Source organism: Anopheles ziemanni, chromosome 3, assembly GCF_943734765.1.
Source record: "Anopheles ziemanni chromosome 3, idAnoZiCoDA_A2_x.2, whole genome shotgun sequence".
Lineage (NCBI taxonomy): Eukaryota > Metazoa > Arthropoda > Insecta > Diptera > Culicidae > Anopheles > Anopheles ziemanni.
In genome coordinates, this window is record NC_080706.1 from 64,217,495 (window position 1) to 64,238,143 (window position 20,649).

General features: G+C 41.6%; 1 protein-coding gene across 1 annotated transcript in view; it reads right to left on the reverse strand.

Moving 5' to 3' along the window:
• The window catches only part of LOC131285245 (nephrin-like), an 84,703-nt gene extending 70,830 nt beyond the window's left edge, over nt 1-13,873 (reverse strand). The window contains exons 1-3 of the mRNA XM_058314099.1: nt 13,852-13,873; nt 12,779-12,940; nt 12,222-12,401 (exon numbers count right to left, since the gene is read on the reverse strand). Coding sequence (XP_058170082.1) covers nt 12,222-12,401; nt 12,779-12,940; nt 13,852-13,873 — 364 coding nt within the window. The remainder of the gene's footprint in view (nt 1-12,221; nt 12,402-12,778; nt 12,941-13,851) is intronic.
• Nucleotides 13,874-20,649: the final 6,776 nt, after the last annotated feature.

Consider the following 20,649-nt stretch of genomic DNA (forward strand, 5'->3'; position numbering starts at 1 on the left):
GGCTGAATATTTTTACAAAAAAAAATATGGCTTTTCTTAAAATCCAAAGCTATATCTAAAACAAAAATTTCAGATTTTTCTGTTCGACCAGTTCCGAGAACCAACTTGACTATACCTAGAATGCTTTTTAGGGGTCTTTTTGACCCCTACTTGTAAAACGCTATAACTTCACTTTTTTGAAGATTTTTCAAATCCGTAAACTGTTATTTTTTAGTATATTTGTTGATTATCTTTTGGCGTTTTTGGTTTTTCGATGCATTTCTTCATAATTCCGCAAGCTCGGTGTATAGCAAAAACGGTCGAAATTGCGTTTTTTTCAGCTTTTATTCATTCAAAATCTTTGAATTAAATCTAGAATAAAAGTGTGCGCTAGAAAGTTAGTATGTTGAGCAACATTTCAAAAATAAAATCATATTTTTGCCACTACAAATGACTCCATAAATTGGCCGCAAAGATTAAAAATAACGCCAATTCCCATAGTCACGCATCGCGCATAACGCTTCAAAACGCTCGCGTGCGGAATAACGGAACAAAGCGCAGAACGGAAACTTCCTATGGAAAATGTTAAAATCCACATCTTTAAGATCAATTTGTGGCGTTATTTGTTAATTTCAAAATATGATATTATTTTTCAAAGGTGGCCTAATATATCAACATCATAGCGCACACTTTTTTTCTAAATTTACATGATACATTTTGAAAGAATAAAAGTTGAAAAGGATTAAAATTCGACTCATATCGATCTTTTTTGCTATACACCGAGCCAGCGGAATGGTGAAGTGGTACATCAAAAAATTAAAAACGCCAAAAGATAGTCAATAAATATACTAAAACGTAACAGTTTACGGATTTGAAAAATCTTCAAAAATAGTGAAGTTAAAGCGTTTTCAAAAAAGGGGTCAAAATGACCCCTAAAAAGCATTCGGGCGAGTTTCCAAAGCAATGTATTCTAGTGTTAAGACTATACAACTATAGGAACCATTATAGGAACAACGAGCATTATAGGAACAAATTTACATTAGCATCGGCATTATAGGAACAAAATTAGCATACATTATAGAAACAAATTCATAAATTACACCATATTGTTAAATGCCTCAATATTGATACCATAACCCACAGTTCCATGTACACATAGGAAAAAAAGTCTAGTAAGCCCTTCAAGGACAGGCATGGCCAAAGCCGGTCGTCACACCAAGAAGAAGACGCTCAGTTAGATGTTTTAAGAAAATATAAATGTTTACCAATCTCCACTGCAACGCTGGGAAGTTGGATCGCATCGTTTTGTATCCGTAATCATAGAAACATGATTCGGTCGTTAGAGAAATTGTTGCCATCGAATTCGTCTAGACAGAGCCAGCAGGTGTTTACTAGCAATTCCAAAGAATGTAATGGAAACTTTTCTCATGGCCGCCGTTTATAGTTCACATGATTTTTGTCTGGGCAGTTGTCGATAGTAACCATTGGTCGTGAATTTTAGTTTGGTTCTCGGCAAATTAGTTGATTATTACAATTTTATTCAATAACTAACGAAACAAACATGAAATCCACTTTCATGTTTGTTAGCCCAATAAGTGAAAGTTATTACAAATATAGTAATAATTGATGAATTTTTGCGAATGTTTTCTTAGTCAGCAAGTAAAGGTGAAGAAATCAATGTAAAAAAAATCAATTTAAACCCCCCGACTAATTGAATGTGTTCAAAACGCATTTTATCTAGTTTTGGTTAGTGAAACCATTCACATTGTACCTATACCCACACACATTGATTTACATATATTCATTCTTTCATTCCATCATTAATGCCACCTCAATCGTGTAGAATCAAAATATGGTCGGTACTTTACGAAGAAGACGTGTCCGGAACTAATGGTCATACGATGGAGACATTCCTGCCGTGGTGGAATTCCGCTTAGGGATGAAGTTATGAAAGACAGTTCCCGTGCTAACCATCCTTTATGTGCAGGCAGTTGGCTTTTGGCCTACGAGTGCGGTGTTGTCTGCCACCCCGAATGTCAGTTCGATTTATTAGCCTTCTAGGTGAAATCCTGTCTCATTTAGTTTGGTTGCAAATACATCTCTAGTATGCGGACGTAGCCGTGCGTTGCATCAATTGTGAGCAGTTATACTTTCCCATTCCTCGTCATTCCTTGGAAGCATGAGATCCCATTTTATCCGGGCACCCTTAGACGAAACGTTGCATCCTATTGGATGGGACGTCATTACTGCCCAGCAAAGATTGCGGCAAGCATTACTTCCAACGATCCATAGACTCACGTGGTCGGCTAAACATGCCTGTAGAGCCATCTGACAACTGGACGGGAATGGTGTTTCTCGACCGGGGAAGTATGATGCATGCCTGAAGTTCATGGGCGATGCACCGGAACTCATCCGATTGGTACGCTGCCTGCGTAATGAAGATAAGCATTCGATCCATTACGGGTTGTATCTTACGGTGGGCCAACTTGGGTGCATTTACCCGGGCGAACAGCCCAAATGGGCAACTAATTAGTGGAAACCTTACCAAACGGCAGCCAATTTCACTGGCACGATGAACAAACCCGTTGGCCGCAACCGGCGACATAAATGTCCGCCAATTTGGCTCCGGGGACAGGTTTTAGGGGAAGATTTATAAGCATTTGTGTAGCTGATTGAGGAAGAGCATTTCTGCGAAAGTTAAATGGTTACGCTAAATGTAAGCGTAAAGGAAATACTAGCAGGGAAATTATGAAGTAAATAATTTTGTGAAAGTCAACTAAAATAAAATGTGTTTACTAACAACCAGAAAATAGTTTGAAATGTACCAAATGAAAACAACATCTTTCAAATGAAAAGCGTTTACTATCATTTGAAATTTACTTTCCTCAAAATAGTCATGAAGTAGTAAAAAGCAGAAAATCTGTATCATATATTCTTAAGTGTGGAATTGTCTATAAGTAAATTTTATGTAAATCAATTAAACGACCCAATGTACGCTAATTATTAATCTGTAATCGAATTTTACAACTCTGCCATCCTTAATAACGTGAAAGGGTAAGAATGAAAACGTATAACCTAAACAGTCCATTGTTTATAACTTCCACACTTGACCATTAAAAAGCACCAAGGGATTATTCGTCGAGCCGAAGTCCCAGGGATTCTCTTGATTATTGTTTTCGGTCGGAAAATCTCAACCCTTCTGCTCGGCTTTCTGATGCGTTTCCCGGCCCGGAAGCATTGGGTAGTTGCTTCATAGCTTCCAAACCGCCGACCGGTACGGATGCAGTAAATTATCGAGTCTCGAACCCTGGTTGGTGGCCTTTTTCCGCCGGAAGTATGTTCCTGTTCGCAGCGAAAAAGGCGGAAGTCCCATCCGAAGAGGTCGGCAGCTAACCGGGATAGCCACCTTGAAATGACCATCCTTAAGGATAGGACTTCGCAGGGACGAGCTGAAGTGCTACTGCGTGGCGAACCGTGGTATGTACATACGGTGCACCGGTCGTCTGTAATTTTCGGGACATGGTTTTTTTTTGGGTCGAGAAGGAGCTTGCTTCGCTTTTCCAGCCCGAATCGGTAACAGTCCACAGCATTCCAGGACCAGATGAATGTGTTCACCGCACACCATGCCTAGACCGCACACGGGAGTCCACAGATTGTAGGAAGTCGGTCGAGCTTGCTGTTAGCACACAAATTTGCACGACCCGAAAATACACCCGGTACTGGCAGGGGATGGTACCCAGCACCAAGCGCTCCACTCTTACTCTAGGGCAGCGATGTGGCGAATTCGGAGAAAATAATGTTTATTCACATAACGCACCGGATCGGCTGGGATGGCGCGAACACTCACACCCACGCGGTAGGCACGAGCGTGCGTAGCTGCAGGACACACCCAGGACACACACGCGTCGAGCGGTAGGAGAGACGTTACAGTTGTGGGAATAAGGCAGCGGCATTCCAGTGCTTAAAAACAATTGCCCTTCCAATAAAAAGCCATGTTTTATTTTCCCGATGGGAAAGCTTGGCTTTCCCGTTCACAAACAAGCAACACAGATACACATACCAGCACGCACACACAGCTGTAACACGCCTCGCCACATGTTTGTAAGACAGAAGGTAAAGCATAATTTCTCCACCGGCCTATTTCCCCGAGTGGCTTTTCATTTGGTTAGGAAATAATGCTATTCTTTGCGTTGTGTCCCGAGCCCTGGTAACCATTTGCCAGATGCTGCTTGTGCTCCTGCTGGGTGTTCAAACGCACCTAGTCCGCTCGGAATGTCGGACTTTGCTGCAAAGGATCCTCATGACTCATTCGACACCAACGCGTAATGAACTGCTAGGCATTAGCAGAGCCCTGGTTCGGTGCTTGCAACATTTATCGTACAAATGACATAATAACAGCCTGCAAAGCATTCACCTTCTAATCAATCGAATCACAGACAAATTTTGAATGACTGGCTATGTTGCATTTTGCAAAATAGTTCTAACATGAGATTATTTCATGTTATCCTTGATAGAATGCTTAAAGCCTAATGGTGTTGTATAATACTTCATTTAGTGATTTGAAAATCAGATGAATGCTACAACGGCAATACTACACGACAATTAACAATACCGTAACAACGACAATACTACACAGCAATAATTTTCAATGGAACTATTTGAATCATTTGTGTTCAAATTGACTCCTATTTTAATTCATATAACACCTGTTTCTCCGTCATTTGGATCTTTTTTGCCATTATCATACGATTACAAAATTCTTCAAACAATGGATTGCTAAGTAAATTGCCAATTGTTATTTGGGTTCTGTGTGGACAAAACAAAACAATTCATGACATTATTTGTGGTTTTCTACAACAGGATTGTAATCGTTTTTTTGATGATCATCACTGGGCTAAACTGTTTGTAATTCCTAGACCATGTTTAACTCTAAATAAAACATTCAAAACAAATCCGCACAGTCCCATTACATGGAACGATACTTGAAGTCTAAAATAGGTGCAAATTCCTTTTTTCTCGGCAGAATGCCAACAACTTATTTTTCGTGTTATTATAATATTTTAAAACTGATATTGCAACCTGATATTGCAATGTCCAGCTAGCACCTGTTACCGGAATTCAGACGGATGATTTGCCCGTCTGTTTCACGGTAATTTGAAAACCTCATATTTTACTTAAAATCTTATACATTTTAAATTGATTATTCTTATGTTGTTAAACTCTTTGCTCGTGATGATGAATGTTTTGGTCTATATTTAATTTTACAGTTTTTAAAAAGTTTTAACTTATGTCCTCAGTAGTTTCAAACGGCATATTTACATTTAAAAAAAGAGAATATACACCATATAGCAACTGGCAACCAGATAGAAATAAGGGCCGCAAAATTTCAATCCGATATATGTTGTTTTAGTTCAATGAATTGTTTGTTACTATTTTGCAGATAGGGTCACTTTATCTATCATTTTGATTAAACAATCCCTAAAAGTTAACGTCCATGTTGGGCCGTTTTGTGCCTGTAGCTTGTTTGATTAATGCACGAACATTTACACGGCTTTTGACAAATTTGCACCATCCGAGTACCGAAATCAGATATCCGGCGAAGGATTGAATTCTGTTCCGTCGCCCACCAACGCCACCATTCCCCTGCCATGCACCGTCGTACCGTTCGCAAGACCATTTTACGAGCCGTTGTTTTCATTTCTTCCAGCACGAGCCGGTGTTCGTTACTAGGTTTAATGGGGAATGGAGTGTTTATCGAGTCGAGTAACGAATGTCGAGCTGGGCTCGGGCTGGACGAAGGGAAAGGTGCGCGGTGGAGCTGGATCCGACTCGCACATGTCGCATCCGGGCTGACGTAGGGTAGTGGACAGAAAAGTAAAAAAGGCGTCATGATTTATGGTGCTTTCGTGCAGCGTACGCACCAGGGCAGCAGACTTTCGAGAAGCTTCACTAGGCGTTAGTATGCGTGTGTGTGTATGTGTGCGGCATTGGTTTTGACAGTGAAACAAAAAAACAAAACGCCCATAGTTGCTGCCTTCGCCCCCGTTGAATGGCCTCAAGAAGCGAGTGTCAAATGGGCGCCAATCCAAGATGGCGGCGGAAAGAAAATTCCACACTGCTAGACGCCCGGAGCGTAACGGTGATTAATGCTGTCCCGGCTTTGTTCTCTTCCGGAGCGAACCTGAAGCTCATGTTTGCCTTTCCGGTAAGTGAATTGCGGCGTGCTGCGCCGGGAAACTTTGCCCTACAGCAAACGCTGCCGGGAGCAGGACACTGACACTACTTTTAGAACGCGCATAGAGCATGTACCAGTGGGATCAACAACATAACTGGCCGAGCAGAAACAAAGCACGTCCCTCTGTGCGGACGTAAGGAGCACCGTGTCACCGTACACTCACTCACTCATATCGGACTCATGAAAGGTGGCAAATTACCACCCTCTACATAGATGCTCCTCCGAAGAAGGAAAAAACATCCCCGGGAGTCGGCAGGTTAGGTGTTCTCGTACGCAGACCAACCAAGGGCCATCCACCGGAGGAACGAACGGTAGCTAGCAAAAAAAAATTGTTAGAGGGCCATCGACAGCGTGGAGCCGGCGTCTCGCTGGGACACGGTTCTCATTAGCAGGTGGGCCCGGCAGTAATTGTGATTCCCAGACACAGTCTCGCGTCGGGTGCAACATTGTACGAGCCTCAAACGAGCCACAGATGAGCGAATGGTTAAGTGGTAGTCGACTCCTTCGGCGGTGGATGTGTTTTGGAGTACCAGTGAAAAATTACCATCCAGACTCGGCGGGGTGCTTATGAAAACCGGATTCTTTTGTGCCATTGCGACGAAAATCACCGGCTTTTCAGTGTTGTCGTCTCATTATACTATCATTTTTTTTGCGTTCTACAGTAACACATTCGGTAAAGAGGTTCCGTGTAATGCACAAAAACGCCTATAAAACTTGATCTTTATAGACATTTTGTGAAAATTTTTTTTAAGGGCTTCATTTATAGTTCGAAAAACCAACCAAAGAACGAAGTTGATGATCGTTATACGATAAACAGTAAACGTATCCATTCAACCCAGAAAAAAAATCTGCCAGTACATAGAACCGCACTGGTTCAATATATGCTTTTAATTTACTTAAGTGACGTAAAACCATAAAAACTTCATAAATCATTAATATGGATTTGATTGAAATAAGTTTATATTTTAAAAATTGATCTGATATGAATATGATACGATTGACAGAATAGAAAACATTCGAATGCATGCTAACAAGTTTTTATTCCTAAGAATAAGTTATGGCAACATGAACTACAAATCGGAAACCAGACACTGTGTTAGAATAGATCATTAGAAACATCAAATTGACCAAAAACAATAAGAATATAAGACAGTTATCTAAAATAAGGAAAATATATTGAAGTTTGATAGCAGCTTGTACAACCATAATCTATTTCTATCAAACTATTGACAGATGATAAAAACGTGCCTACGAGAAACCCCGACAGTATCATATTTTTTTTCAATTACAGTATCAAGATATAAAATTTGTACATTGCAGATAGAAACCTGGAATGGTGTAGAGAAGATATAAAATTGTAGAAAATGAAATCTCAATGAGTTTGATCATGATTAAAAGGAGTAAGTGCTCATAAGGACCGTAGAACGAAGCTCATACATTTCGGTAATTTCAGGTAAACAAATGTGTTTGTTTGTTTATTTATTTTGAATGTGATAACATTTTATATATTTTGAGGTTCTGTTTGTTTGTTTGCGATTGTTTGTATACTAAGGTTAAAATTTCTAAGTGGTTGCTAAAAGATCTGTCTTTTAAATAATAAGTGAATTCTATTTTGCTTAAAATGAGCAAAAGGAGTAACAAAACAACTGAGGAAACGTTTCCCTGGAGGTAACAAAAAGGGAAATAAAATTTAACTTTTTTCAATTAACTAACTTGTTTTAAACAAAAGTGTTTGTATTTTTGTATTGAAAGCTCCTGCTTTTTTCGTTCAACGGCCGCTTGTTTGTTTCGTAGATTTTACTGTACTGATTTGAGCGTGCTTTGCAATAATTTTTTTTTATTCCAGTATTCTTTGGCTAGGGCAAAAGCATTACCGAAGTTTCATTTTATTCAGACTGTTTTCTGTTTTTTATGGTTTTTAAAATTGAGACATTCTTCACCGCCAAGAAGCTCAACTACAGCTTGTGCGAAGAAATGTTCATCAGCCAAGCCTTTTGGCGATTCCTTTCATCGCCGAACGAAACAAACACGCAGCCGGGCTTGTCACATAAAAGAACGGCGGCAACATCTGTATCAACATCTTTGTCCGTGCGAGTGCTGATTTGTATCATCCCTGCGCCCCTGCGCGACACCGAACCGAGCCCGGAGAACGAAGTGTTTTGTTCAATCTTGTGGTCTTTGGTTGAAGTGTTTACAGTACGTCTCAAGAGGTGACGTGTTACCGTATCTCTTTGTTCTGGCTGGCCGAGCTAGGGGGGCAGATGTGTGTGGAAGCCCGTCAGCCGGTGCGTTGATGACACCCACATCATCACCCGCCTTCCGTCCCATCCACCCCTTTATTTGTCCTCTCTTGGCTCTCCCTGCTATGCCTGAAGAGTCGTTCTGTCCCACAGAAAACCGCCGTAGTAATCCGAACCGCTGACATCCGGCCCCAACTCCGCATTATCGCCCCTCCACTGCTACTCGTGTAACCGCGACATCACCGTCGGTGGCGCACGCGTGCGCAAATTTGTGACCACTGTCGCTGTACGGCGAGGAGCTAATGTGAAAACTTTTACGGAGTACCAGAAGATTGCTAGCATCCTGGAACGGGGGATGGGAATGTATCAAGAAGGAGCAAAAAAGAAACACAAACATACACACGCCTGGAATGCGGTATGTTCCCGCGGGCACAACGATGGATCTGGGTATGAGCGTGTGTGTGTGCCTAAATATGTAGGAAATAATACACTCATTTCGTTCGTGCAAACAACCGTGTAAACACGGAGACAAAAGGACTCCCGGGCTTGTCTGAACCTCTTTCAGTGTTTCACGAGGACGAGAATAGTTCAGGGAGTTCTGAAAAGAAGTTTTGCGAGACTAAAAGAGAAGAAAAAAGGCACCGGATCCCGGAACACCCGAGTAGGGTTGGGTATGGGGTTGTCCTTTTGCGCGTAAAAAACTAGTCCCTCACCCGTTTCCCTCCCCAACCCACCGCTTTCTTTTACTCTTCGTGAGATGCATTATCGCGTCGCGAGGAGGAGGTCTTCGACATCGACACCCTTTCCACCTCCTCCCGGTTGTAAGAACTCCCTCACCTTCCTCCGTGTTCCATTCCAACTGTGTGTTTGAATGTGCAGCTTTTCCATTTTCCAACTCATTTTTCCGACTGTACGGCTTCCGAAGGAGCGTGGCAGCTAAGTGAAGAACGATGGAAAAAAGCTCCACCATTGCTGTGAAGGGTTCACTTTTTCGTTATCTGGCACTACGAGACCACACCGAACGTCGCTCTTCCCCACCTCGCCCCATAGCCGTATCATTATCAACTCAAAACGGGAAAGGCGCCGGGTGCCGGGGTGGAGGAGCATTTTTGTTGGAGTTTGATAATGAAACGAGACGCGACTGGAGCACCCAACTGGGGTGTTGATAAAAAAGTCGACATAAAATTTTTAATAAAAGTGCACCAACCCATCCCAGCGCGACGGATAAAGGGTTAGATCCAGGCTCGGGTGGTTACGCGCCGGGAGACGATTTTTAGTAGACGCCAGGCGATGTGTTTTCCTTTCTGTTCTCTCACCTCCGACTCCGTTAGCTACTCTTACTCAGTCTTTTTTTTTAATCCAGTTTCCCGAAGCCGGTTGGAAATGGGTACTCGACAGGGACGCTTGGTTCTTTTTCCTACCACGTTTTCCGACCAGCTTTCCTTTGTGGCACGGGCCCAGCGAATGAGCTGCAGTAGTTGCATCAGTGAAAAGAGTTGAATGAATTTTTGAAGAGCGTTGGCTCGCACAAATGGAACGACGAAGGACTCACAACGATTTCGCTGTACAGCGCCAGCATGAGGCCGGGTAGGTGAAGGAGCGGTGAGGGAACAAAAACAGAAAAATTCAAACAAGCAGTAGAATCCAAAACGATGAACACGAGGATGACGCTTAATTACAATAATTGCATGTCTGGATCATCTCGGCGCATGGAGCTCCATGGCGCAACGGTGGCCACGGAGGGGGACCTCCGGTGAGATTTCAAGCCCAATCCTAAACCTGCCAGCTACGCCTTACACCGCCACAAAAAAAGCGACTACAGATGTCAAACGGAAAGCGATTTGCAAAGGAGTAAGGACCTACGCTTGAAGTTTGAATTCGAAACTGTGAATCGTCCACGCGCCGCATGACGGCAGAATGCGGAGTGCGGGTGCTTTGCGGTCGAGTGTTTCCATGGCAGCCGGATCCTGTGAAGTGCCGACGCTTTTTTTCACTCCACACACAACGATGCACCGAACGTGGCAAAAAGAATAGCACTCCATGATGATTTATGCTGCCATTCGTTAACCGGGGCCGGTTTTGAATTTCTCCCGTTGAATATGCAAAAGGTTATTGACATGTCACCTCTGGCGGTGCATGATAGTTTGTTTGACACGATCAGTAACGATATAGTCAAGTGACAAGGCAACGGCACCTATTCGTTGACGGAAAACAAAAGCTTTTCGTGATGCAAGAGGGAATGGTGTGTTCAGGAGCTGCAATTATGTTTATCGCACAGAGTTACTGCGCTTTAGATTTCAAAGCAAAGGCAGATTTATGTCATCGGGTTTTACACTTTGTCTATGAATCCATTTGAAATCATTGATAACAAAGTGAATGTGAAGTTCACAATAAGTTTAAATGGAGGTGTGATCTATTTTTAATTTTTTTTAAATCATATTTTTGTTGAAATTTATTTAGCTAATTGGTATTTATGTTATTTGGTTATTTTTGTTGAAAATAATGAGAAAATCAGTTCCGATTAACCAATTGATCATAGATAATTTCAATAAAATTTTCTTTGAACGACAAGCTTGGAAAACAAACTAATATTCGGAGAATTAATAAGTTTGCAACAATAAGCTGTTAAATGTTTGTTTAGTCATACAAAACTCTTATTTTTAGGTGGTAGCATTAGGACTTTTTTTCCACTATGTGGCATTCTGGAAGCTCCTAAAATGACCACTTTTGTACCGAACAATGCGTTTTTGCGGCTTCATGTTAACAGTATGTAGAAAACCGCTGCCGATATTGTAGTCTAACATGAGCTGCTACAACTAAGCGAAACCATCACAGGCAAGGTTTACTTAGCAAAATTGAAATGGAAAATCCTAATCCACCCACCGTACGGTTCGGATCTATGGAGCATTATTTGGCCAGCACTTCTCCAATTACGATAAAGTCAAAAATTGATCAATACATAAGTAGCGGCCTAAAGGCCGTCTTATTTTTCGTGACGAGAACAAAAAAACACCTTAAAATAGGGTAATCAGTAGTGGGAAGCGATGGAAAATATTTTAAACTATCGATATACAACAACAAGCTTTTGCAAAAAATCCTAAGAATTGATCAAAAACGCTTTGATCACTTTTGGTTCTCCCCAACAAATAAAACTGCAGTTAAAAATCACTTACAAGAAGGTGGATTAAAAAGTGGTTGACCTATAGCGTCCATATATTCCAGAATCAGACAATTTAAACTATTATTATTCTATGTTGTATCACATACATTCTAACACAAGTTAATCAGCCAAAAACTTGATATTCATTATATGAGTGAAAATTTTGCACAGAAATTAAGCTTTACAATTTCTCAAAACAAAAACAAAAACAATGCTAATTTAATCGTAAAAGGAGGGAAACTTTACGAGAAGAGCCAATTAAAATAAATTTAATCCGGATGATCGCACCTGCATCATGTGGATAAAATAAGAAACAGCTCTAATGAATGACACTAGACGGTCTTTATTTAGGGTGAGGAAATGCAATTGCTTTCCTGGAAAAGATTCGCCTTATGCTCTTCGTTGAATGCCTGCTCTTAAACTTGTTGATTAACACCATCTGGTGTGGCTGTGGGAAGCAGTTGTATAAAAAAGACGGTCTCACCTATAACGTGTTTGGGAATTGGACGTTCATGGGTAGGGTCTTAAACACAAACACCATGGATAAAGTTTTCTAGTTCAGCTCCTGGAAAATTGCTTCCACTAAAACTAGTTTGGACGCACTTACCTATCACACTCAGCGTCGCGTTGGCTCGAATCAGGACGTGGGGCATTTTAGGCCCCACTTGGCACTGGTAGTCGGCGTCATCGTCGAGGGTGACGTTCGCTATATGCAGATTGTAGATGCCTTGACTACTGTCACCGAGGACGGAGTATCGCGGATATCCAGGTATGCTCTGCGTAAACCCTGCAATACGATGCGGAAGTTTCAACGCAATCAGATGGATGTGTGTTACACATTTTTGCTGTTTGTTTCATATTATTCTATTTACTCTTTGTCTTCTGCTATACTTTTACACGGACTTGTCCATTAAAGGTTTCTGGTTCTTAATTTGTGCTTTTCTTTAACAATCATAAAATAATTTTCACTAGTTTAGTATTTTGCTGAGTATTCTGCTTATATTGCAGGTGATGCTTACAACCTCTTCAAATGTTGATACTCTAGCAGTCAACGGTATCGTTCTGAAGCGACTATGGAACGAGATTCCATTCATTATGCCACACGCCTTTCGTGGAAAGCTGTGTGGGGATGGGAAATGGAAATTTTATGAAATTATTACTCACCCAACGCAAAACCATCCTTGGTCCACTGCACCGAGCCGGCAGCGTTCTGAATTTCGCATCGCAACAATGCGTCAGAGCCCTCCGAAACCACCAGATTCACCGGCTTGGTGCGGAATTTTTGCAGTTGCTGCTGCGCATCGCATGACAGAAGCAGTGACAGTGCTGTGAAAGGGAAGAACAAAACGATAGTTACCATTAGTTCCAGTACTCCAACGACGGTCACTGGTGAGACAGAGCGGGCGAGATGCGATCATATGGCGAGCGAGGCGAAATCTGCCCCGGTACGGGGGAAAAAAGGAGGTGGCGGCCGGTTCCGGGACTGGAGCATAATTAGAAGATTCTTTCGGACCAAGTATTCTAGTGTACGGTCTAGTGAGCTCACTGCTCCGACTCGGTCCCAGCTAGTGCCGATGGTGTAATTGAATGAGTACAAAAACATCGTTACGCCTGCTCGGAACTATTTGATGTATCAGCTGGAAAACAGTCACCGAGTTGTAATCGGTTTTGCTTATAATTAAATAACAATTATCTTGGCCTACGCACGAGAAAATATTATGACCATAGTTGTCAACCTGGAAACCTGATGACCACATTTGACGGTGGTACTAGATTTATTTTGCCGATCAAACTGTTGAATAATGATTTTGCTTGCCAAAAATAACAAGTACTTAACCATGTCATGAGTGTAAATAATTTCAAGAAGTAATCAAAATCTAAAGAAGTTAAATTATTGCTTACTATAAAGTTTCCTCAAGTCTTATTCTTGGTTTCGAAACAAAACTAGTATCATTATGACATCCCAAGCCGAAAGTAATTAAAAGTTGGGCGACAATACCGTTTGGTAAATGAAGTAACTATATCCAGAAACAACAGATCTTCAGAAAAACATCTTTCTTTAGGGGTCGCACAGGTCTCAAAAGTTGTTTGCACCTACTTGCAATGCATAATTGTGTAATTATTCCCTCGTTGAAAATCACTTTCACAGTGTACAAAAAATGTGTGCATTTTTATTCCTCTGTTAGAACTGCAACGGGACTACAAAAAAGAAGAGGTAGCATACCATCGACACATACATTCCTGAATCGGGCAGGGCATGGCGTTTTAAGGATCTTGTGAAATGAGACCAGTTAAAACAAAAACAGAGGAAAACCCCTAACAACAAGGCTCCACCGTTCAGAATGTAAACTACGAAGCTGACACGTACAGCAGAGCAAAACTGTTCCAAAGTGCCACCGGCACAGTTGGCAGCCAGAGGGCCGGGAAAGGGAAAGCTAGAGGGCCGGGAAAAGTTAAAATTGAATTCAAACTTTTCAGTCTGCGTCGCTCGCTTTGCGCAAAGGCCATTCGTGCCACCAGTGAACGGACAAATAAGTAGTTGCACGAGCGGACGAAAGAGAAAGATAAAAAAATAAATAAAACAGCTAAAACAGACCAGAAACCGAGGCCGAGGAAAAACGCGGCCAGGTGGAAAAATGACCGAACATAAAGGAATAACATCCTCGCGGGCAGCGATGGCCCAAGAGACGCCGAGTGGTATGATTGGTCGAAGCAGGTAGCGCAAATGGCTACTGTTCCCTGGTTTACCCCTTTTTTTTATCCAAACTGTTGTCAGGTTGCCAGCCGGTGAACAATTAGTAAAATCGCAGAGCCATGCGACTGCCTGCGGGTACTAAACAACGGCCGGGAACGACATCGGCAACGAGCGCGATGGCGGTCAACCTGGGTGTAGGCAAAATAAAATGAGCCAAGAAGTTTACCAAACACCATCCGGCTGACCGGATACCGGGGTGTTGATGCAAGGACGCTCGTTGCAAACAGCCAAAAGAGGTTTAATTGGATGTGAAGGCGGAAGGATGAGAAACAAATAATAAACAAACGAAAAACACGATAGAAGTGAACAGTTCGGTCAGATTCGTAAATGCATAATGTATGAGTAAGGTGGCAGGAGTTTTCAAGTCAAAGAAAAACCGAACCGACGAAGGAAAGTGCATGAGATCCATCGACAGCAGCATGAGGACAAGTCAGATCTGGATTCAATTGAAAACAACTACGCTCCGAATGTGCGTCGTGCTTCGTCGTCTACCGACAATCTTTAAATCGAAATAATTATGTATTCCGATAGAGATTGGCCCGCCTGACAAGCGATGGTGTTAAAGATAGTCATACGCATGGTACGACCCACCCTCTTAAAGTGCTAGAGAAATGAAAGACAAAGAGCTTTACCGACGCACAGCAGCTTCAGGCAACCGCTCCAACAAACAGTCGTCTGTTGCCCTAGCTGGCGAAGGATAAAGTTCATTTGATCAAATCAGAACTATTTGGCGAGTACACACCGAACCGTACAAAAATCTATTGACGAATGTAAATAAGCTTGCAGGCAGCTGGGCAAAACATCAAAGACCGTTGAACACTATGTAAAGTTGCCAATACGGCAAACACGTCTTCGGTGAAAACAGGGTAGCACAACATTACGTTCGACAATGTTTTTTCTTCCAACCGCTTCGAAACGCTCTGTGGATGATGGCGAATATCGATTACATCTTTTACGGATTCGTGAGATTATTGAATCGATTCTGAGGAAAGGATAAAGAAAAATTGTTTTTGAGCTTTGATGCATTTAGATGAGAGAATCAACGTAAAGCATTGTTGAATTCTTTCAATTCGTGTGGCTAGATGACAGGAAAAGTTGTGAAATGTACACATCACAAGAAATATTAAGTATGAAGCTCCCATGTACGGATTAATATAGTAAATTAAAGATGTATAGCAAAATCATACTATTTATTTGAAAATTGAAAAGTTTTAGTTCAGTCTTACTTTTAAGTATTTTGAGTTGTTCGAAAAATAATGTCCAATTGAAGTTGAATAAACAACCACCATTTTTCGTAGTTTTAGTAAAATTAAGAAATTGTTAGTTGAAAACAAATTTTGTTCCTCTAATATACCGGTAAGCTTATTGTTATAGCTTTGAGTCGTTACCCAAACTCTTTTGATGTTTAAGTAGAACCGGTCCCAAATATTTCTTGTTTATGAGATTTACTTCAATAAGCTTCTCACGAACGACACCAAATTGTGGGCACTTTGTCTCAACTGCTCACCCAGCCAGAAGCATTTATTTTGAAGCTGCATAATATGCTCCAGAATGCAGTGCACCGAGATAAAGCGCATTGTTTCCTTTCCTTCCCGATGCCCATTTGCGTCCCTTCCGGATGCCAGTCCGACTCAGCTGGATAAATTTGAATGGAAGGATTTGAAAGCCAATGAGCGATAAGACTTTCCGACTTGTCCGGGAAGTGCACGAGGTGCATCCGTTGTGTTTCCGTTCGTTGTAGTAGCCATTGTACCGCTGGGGGGAAAATGCAACCCAATGGTTGCCGATGTTGCTGATTCACTCACGTTTTAGATGGTATTTCGTTCGTTTTGCTTTCTTTCCTACCAGCTTCTGGACCCTTTTTTGGGGATGTGCTGGAGAATCATGCGATGGAATAGAGGAGTCTAATGATGCATGAAAACTGCGAAGCTTAAGAAACTCCCAGACTTGCCCAGACTTACAGGGATGGTTATGGCAGCAGAATGACTGAAGAAACCCGGTTGGTGTTTGGTGAAGGATGAAACGAGCAAGGTAACCGTTTTATGCAGCATCCGTCTTTGTTTCCGGTCTGGAGAAGCGAAGAAGGGAATAAAATCCTTACAGTAAGCTTCAAGAGAAAAATGCCAAACAACAAAATAGTCCTTCTTTCGTTGGTGAAGCATGGACAAACATAATTGAAAATCCAACTTAAACCGTGTATGTAAACAATGTTTACTTACTATGCATTTAAAAAACAACATCAAATAAGTTTGATGAAACAAATTAAGAATAACGTAACGTAAACTAACTAGAAACAACTTTCTTGGTTTTAGTTCATAAACTTAGTTAAACTTCAAGTGTATTAGCTTCTTTTTGTCATTTCTCTATGCGTGACAGTTAGGCATCCTACCGATCAATTCAAACTTTTACCTTTGTTCTTATCCTATTTCATTTTTTGCTAAATCTTGTGGCAACAATAATAATGTTTGTAAAGTGCCTCAAGCGATCGTCGAGAAAAATGTGTTACTGTACGAAGCACTTTTCCATAACAAGCTATCCTGCTTCAAAATAAAAATTCCTGGATTAAGGTACTCGCATATGGTGCCTTGCAAAACATCTGTAGGTCACACAAAGCTCTACTTCCAACGCTTCATTATGTATTACAATGTTCCCATGCCGGAGGCTGTTTTCCCAAATCGCCTTACTCCAGAGCGTATGGTCTTACACTGTTTTGTGACATGGTTTCGGATGGTCTAGCCTTTTTCTCTATTCCTACCAGCTTCCAAAACAGGCACATCGAACGAGACGGAATCAGACAACACAAGGAAGCTGGTTGAAGACTTTTATCTGGAAAACACAACCTTAACCAAATGTGATCGTTCGAATACTTCGAGCGATGTCGAGAGGAGGCGTTTGTAAAGATTTTTCGTGTTCATAAAAATCCTGAACACATAATGGATGTTTTGCTAGCGTCGCTGACAAGAGGAATTTGGCCTAGAGCAGCGTGGATGATAATTTATACTTTTTAAGTGTCTGCAAATTTTATTCCTTCGTAAAATTCTAATAAAAAACGTGTCCACCGTTATGAAAAACGCTTCGTAAAATCCCACTCGACGTACGTAGCATCCCCTTCGTCGCGGATAAAACGAAAAGACGACGTTGGAACGGAAGACTCTGGACCCGCGTGCGCCGTTGCCATAACGAATTCGAGCTGATATGATAACGACCCCCGGGAAAGGGTTGAGTTCGGAGTTCACTCGAATTCATTACCCACGTGAGCTGCGTCTCCAATCCCCTGCGGGAGTCGGAGCTTGTTTTCCCCTTTTTCCACAATGCAATTGTGCGAGTAGGAAAAATCGCCCCATAAGAACATGTCCTCTGGCGCGGGCTGCTTGAATTATTGTTTTAATTACTAAGATTTAACATGCGATAAACATCGTTCTTAATTTTATGCTCCACCGACCCTTTTCCCACCGTCGTCGCCTTAGCGACCCCTGACACGGCGCCTCAGTTCATTTGGATTTGTCTCGGCCCCTTTTGTGAGTTTGTGTTTTTTTTTTTTTGTTGCTTGTTGTATCAAGCCTACATTGCACATTCTGCCCTTCGATCTCATAGACGGTTTACGACCGACGCTTCGCCAAGACGCGTCTCCCTTTCGGGTTCGTCAGTTTCGTACTTATCAAGTGACTGTGTCTTAATTCGTCTTAATTGCGGTGTCTTGTTTCATGACGCATTTTTGCCTCCTAATTGCACGGTTTATTGTTGTAAGCTTATTTTTTCTTTCAATTCCTAACATCCGTCATCTCATCAAGTGGCAGTTTCAATTCAATTGCTTTTTGCCTTTTTCGCGTTATAAAAATGCTCACTTGATTAAGTTTAGTTGTTTACTGTGCGGTCAGAGGTGCATGTTATATTTATAAGTTGATAACACTTTGATAACACACTAAGTTAATGGAACATACTGTAGAGACAAATTTTGTAATAAAAATTTTCGGGTTTGTAAGGGTTCGATGGCCTTATTTGTATCTTTGTCAAAAAATAAGCTGTTTGTGTAATATGAAAAATGCTAGAAACATCATTAATGTTGTTTTATCCATGCAAATCCATGTCATTCTCATTACATCGACCATCCTGGGAAGCATAAAGCATCCAGTTTGAATTGCAATAGATGGACAATTCAACAAGCCTTGCCCTGACTGTAACACTGACGGGTCTATCGATTGGTAACAGGTTTCATCGATGATACACATACAAAGTCACGACACTACAAAACCGGGAAAAATAAAGTGCCGCTTACAATGTAAGCTGTATAAAGGCGTATGTCCTTCAGGCAATCGACAAACAGAGGGAAACCGTTTCCAGTGAATCAAGGCTACATTCTCTCCTATGTTCCATATTATGTTGTCTGAGATACAGGGCCGGGCCATTTCAGAAGCTTCTGGTCGGGCTAACGATACTATCTGCACTGAGCTGGAATTGTCTGGAGTCGGCCAACAGTGATGGAATTGAACATTTACTTTCTCTAGTTGTAATATACAAAGCTTCTTTTTTAAATTGAATAATTGAACAGATAATTGACGATTGAAATTAACATCTTCCATCCATCTAGCAACTATGATTGTTAAAAACAATGTTCAGGTTCAAATGTTTTTGGTTTACTCCTTTTTTATTAAAGTATTCTCTTTTCATAAAAAGAATTAATCGTTTTATTTTTTCAAGATGGCAAAGACAGTTTGGCGCCTTAAAAATGTTCTGTTGTTTCTGTAAAAATGTGTTTATGATTCATTGAATTTCTTGATAAAACTAGCAACCCACGCATTAAGAAATATTCCCCATTTATTAAATAAAGTAATGCGAATGAGTAATATGCACTGTTTCAAAACAAAAAAAACAATAACCGTACCTTCTCCCATTGCACTGACATGTTGCCATCTTCGAATGGTGCTATCATTATCTTTCCCTCTTGGATGGTTACGACAAAACTTTGCGCCTTCAGAAAAGCCCTTCAGCTTTGAACTTTCGCACACACAACCCATAATGCGCAATGTGCATCACGTGCACGTGACAAACTTCGCCCCTTGGAAGTTTGGCCGGGTGAAAACTAAAGTTTTCACATGAGCTCATGACGGGTTGTTGTCTTGCCTCTGTTCCTTTCCCGAGCGTCGGAGACTTTTGAGGGAAAATCAGGTACATCAGCAAAGTATTTGCAACTTTCCTTTCGCAGTTGTTTTTCCCGGTAACGATTGTTTGCCGGTGCTGGCGGTTTCAAAACTGCCGAAGGTCTCGTCTGGTAGCGTCTCGGCCAACGCCATCATCTTATGATCGTGAACTTTTTCACTTACCATTTACGACGAGGTTTATTTTGCTTTCCTCTTCATCGTCTTATTTACCGAACGGCTTCTCTGTCGCTCCATCTCCCCTCTCATCAGGCATCCCATACGAGGCCACTTACTACCAAGGACATCCCCCGGTCGGATCGCGTTGGTCGAGTTTGATGTTCGCTGACCGAGCTTTTCTTAGCCGAGGGTAAAGTGAAATTGTGTGTAACTTGCTTATTTTATGGCATTTAGATTTGGCCGTTTCCCCATTGCTGCCATCATTCGACTGTTTCTCAGGATATTTTTGGCCAATGTTGATATTGGTATTACTTTTTTCTGCCACGCTATTTGCTGAGCACCTCTAACGACGCCGCGAGCCTCACAGAATGAGATGAATCCTGCTATAAGAGCCCGAGGGATTATACCCGGAAGCGCGCTGAACGGAACGGTTATGGCTGGGATGTCGTGTATTTTTATGTTGGAGGTATTTCGACCGTCGGAGGTAACTGCTTTCGTCTAAAGGCCCAACGGTGGTGGTTTAACGAGTGTCTCCGGAGTCCGGTGAGGAAAATTGTACCATTCAAATATGGCGTAAGCTTCCGCAAGCGTTCGCCTTTTTCGGTATGAATTATCCACCAGCTAACAGGTTGTTGCGGGAGCACACATGAAACGAGTTCGAATATAGCCGAAATTCAAATCTTTGTTCATCACTCCCACAAGAAAGCATATTGTGAGCTAAGGGTATGGAATCATCGGAAAGTTAAGCCAACATTAGTCTCACCATATCACTGTGGTGGATTTAACCATGCGCACGAGAAAACCTATCCTGTTACTGGGCGGACATAATCCCCTTCTGATTATTGATTCCACCACCGGGAATCGTCGTGGATTTCTACCGGGAAACGATTGGCGTAGACGACCGACACAAGCAGTAGTACAGTGGCTTACTTCAGATTTGCATTTGGTTAATCTTTAGTAAAAAG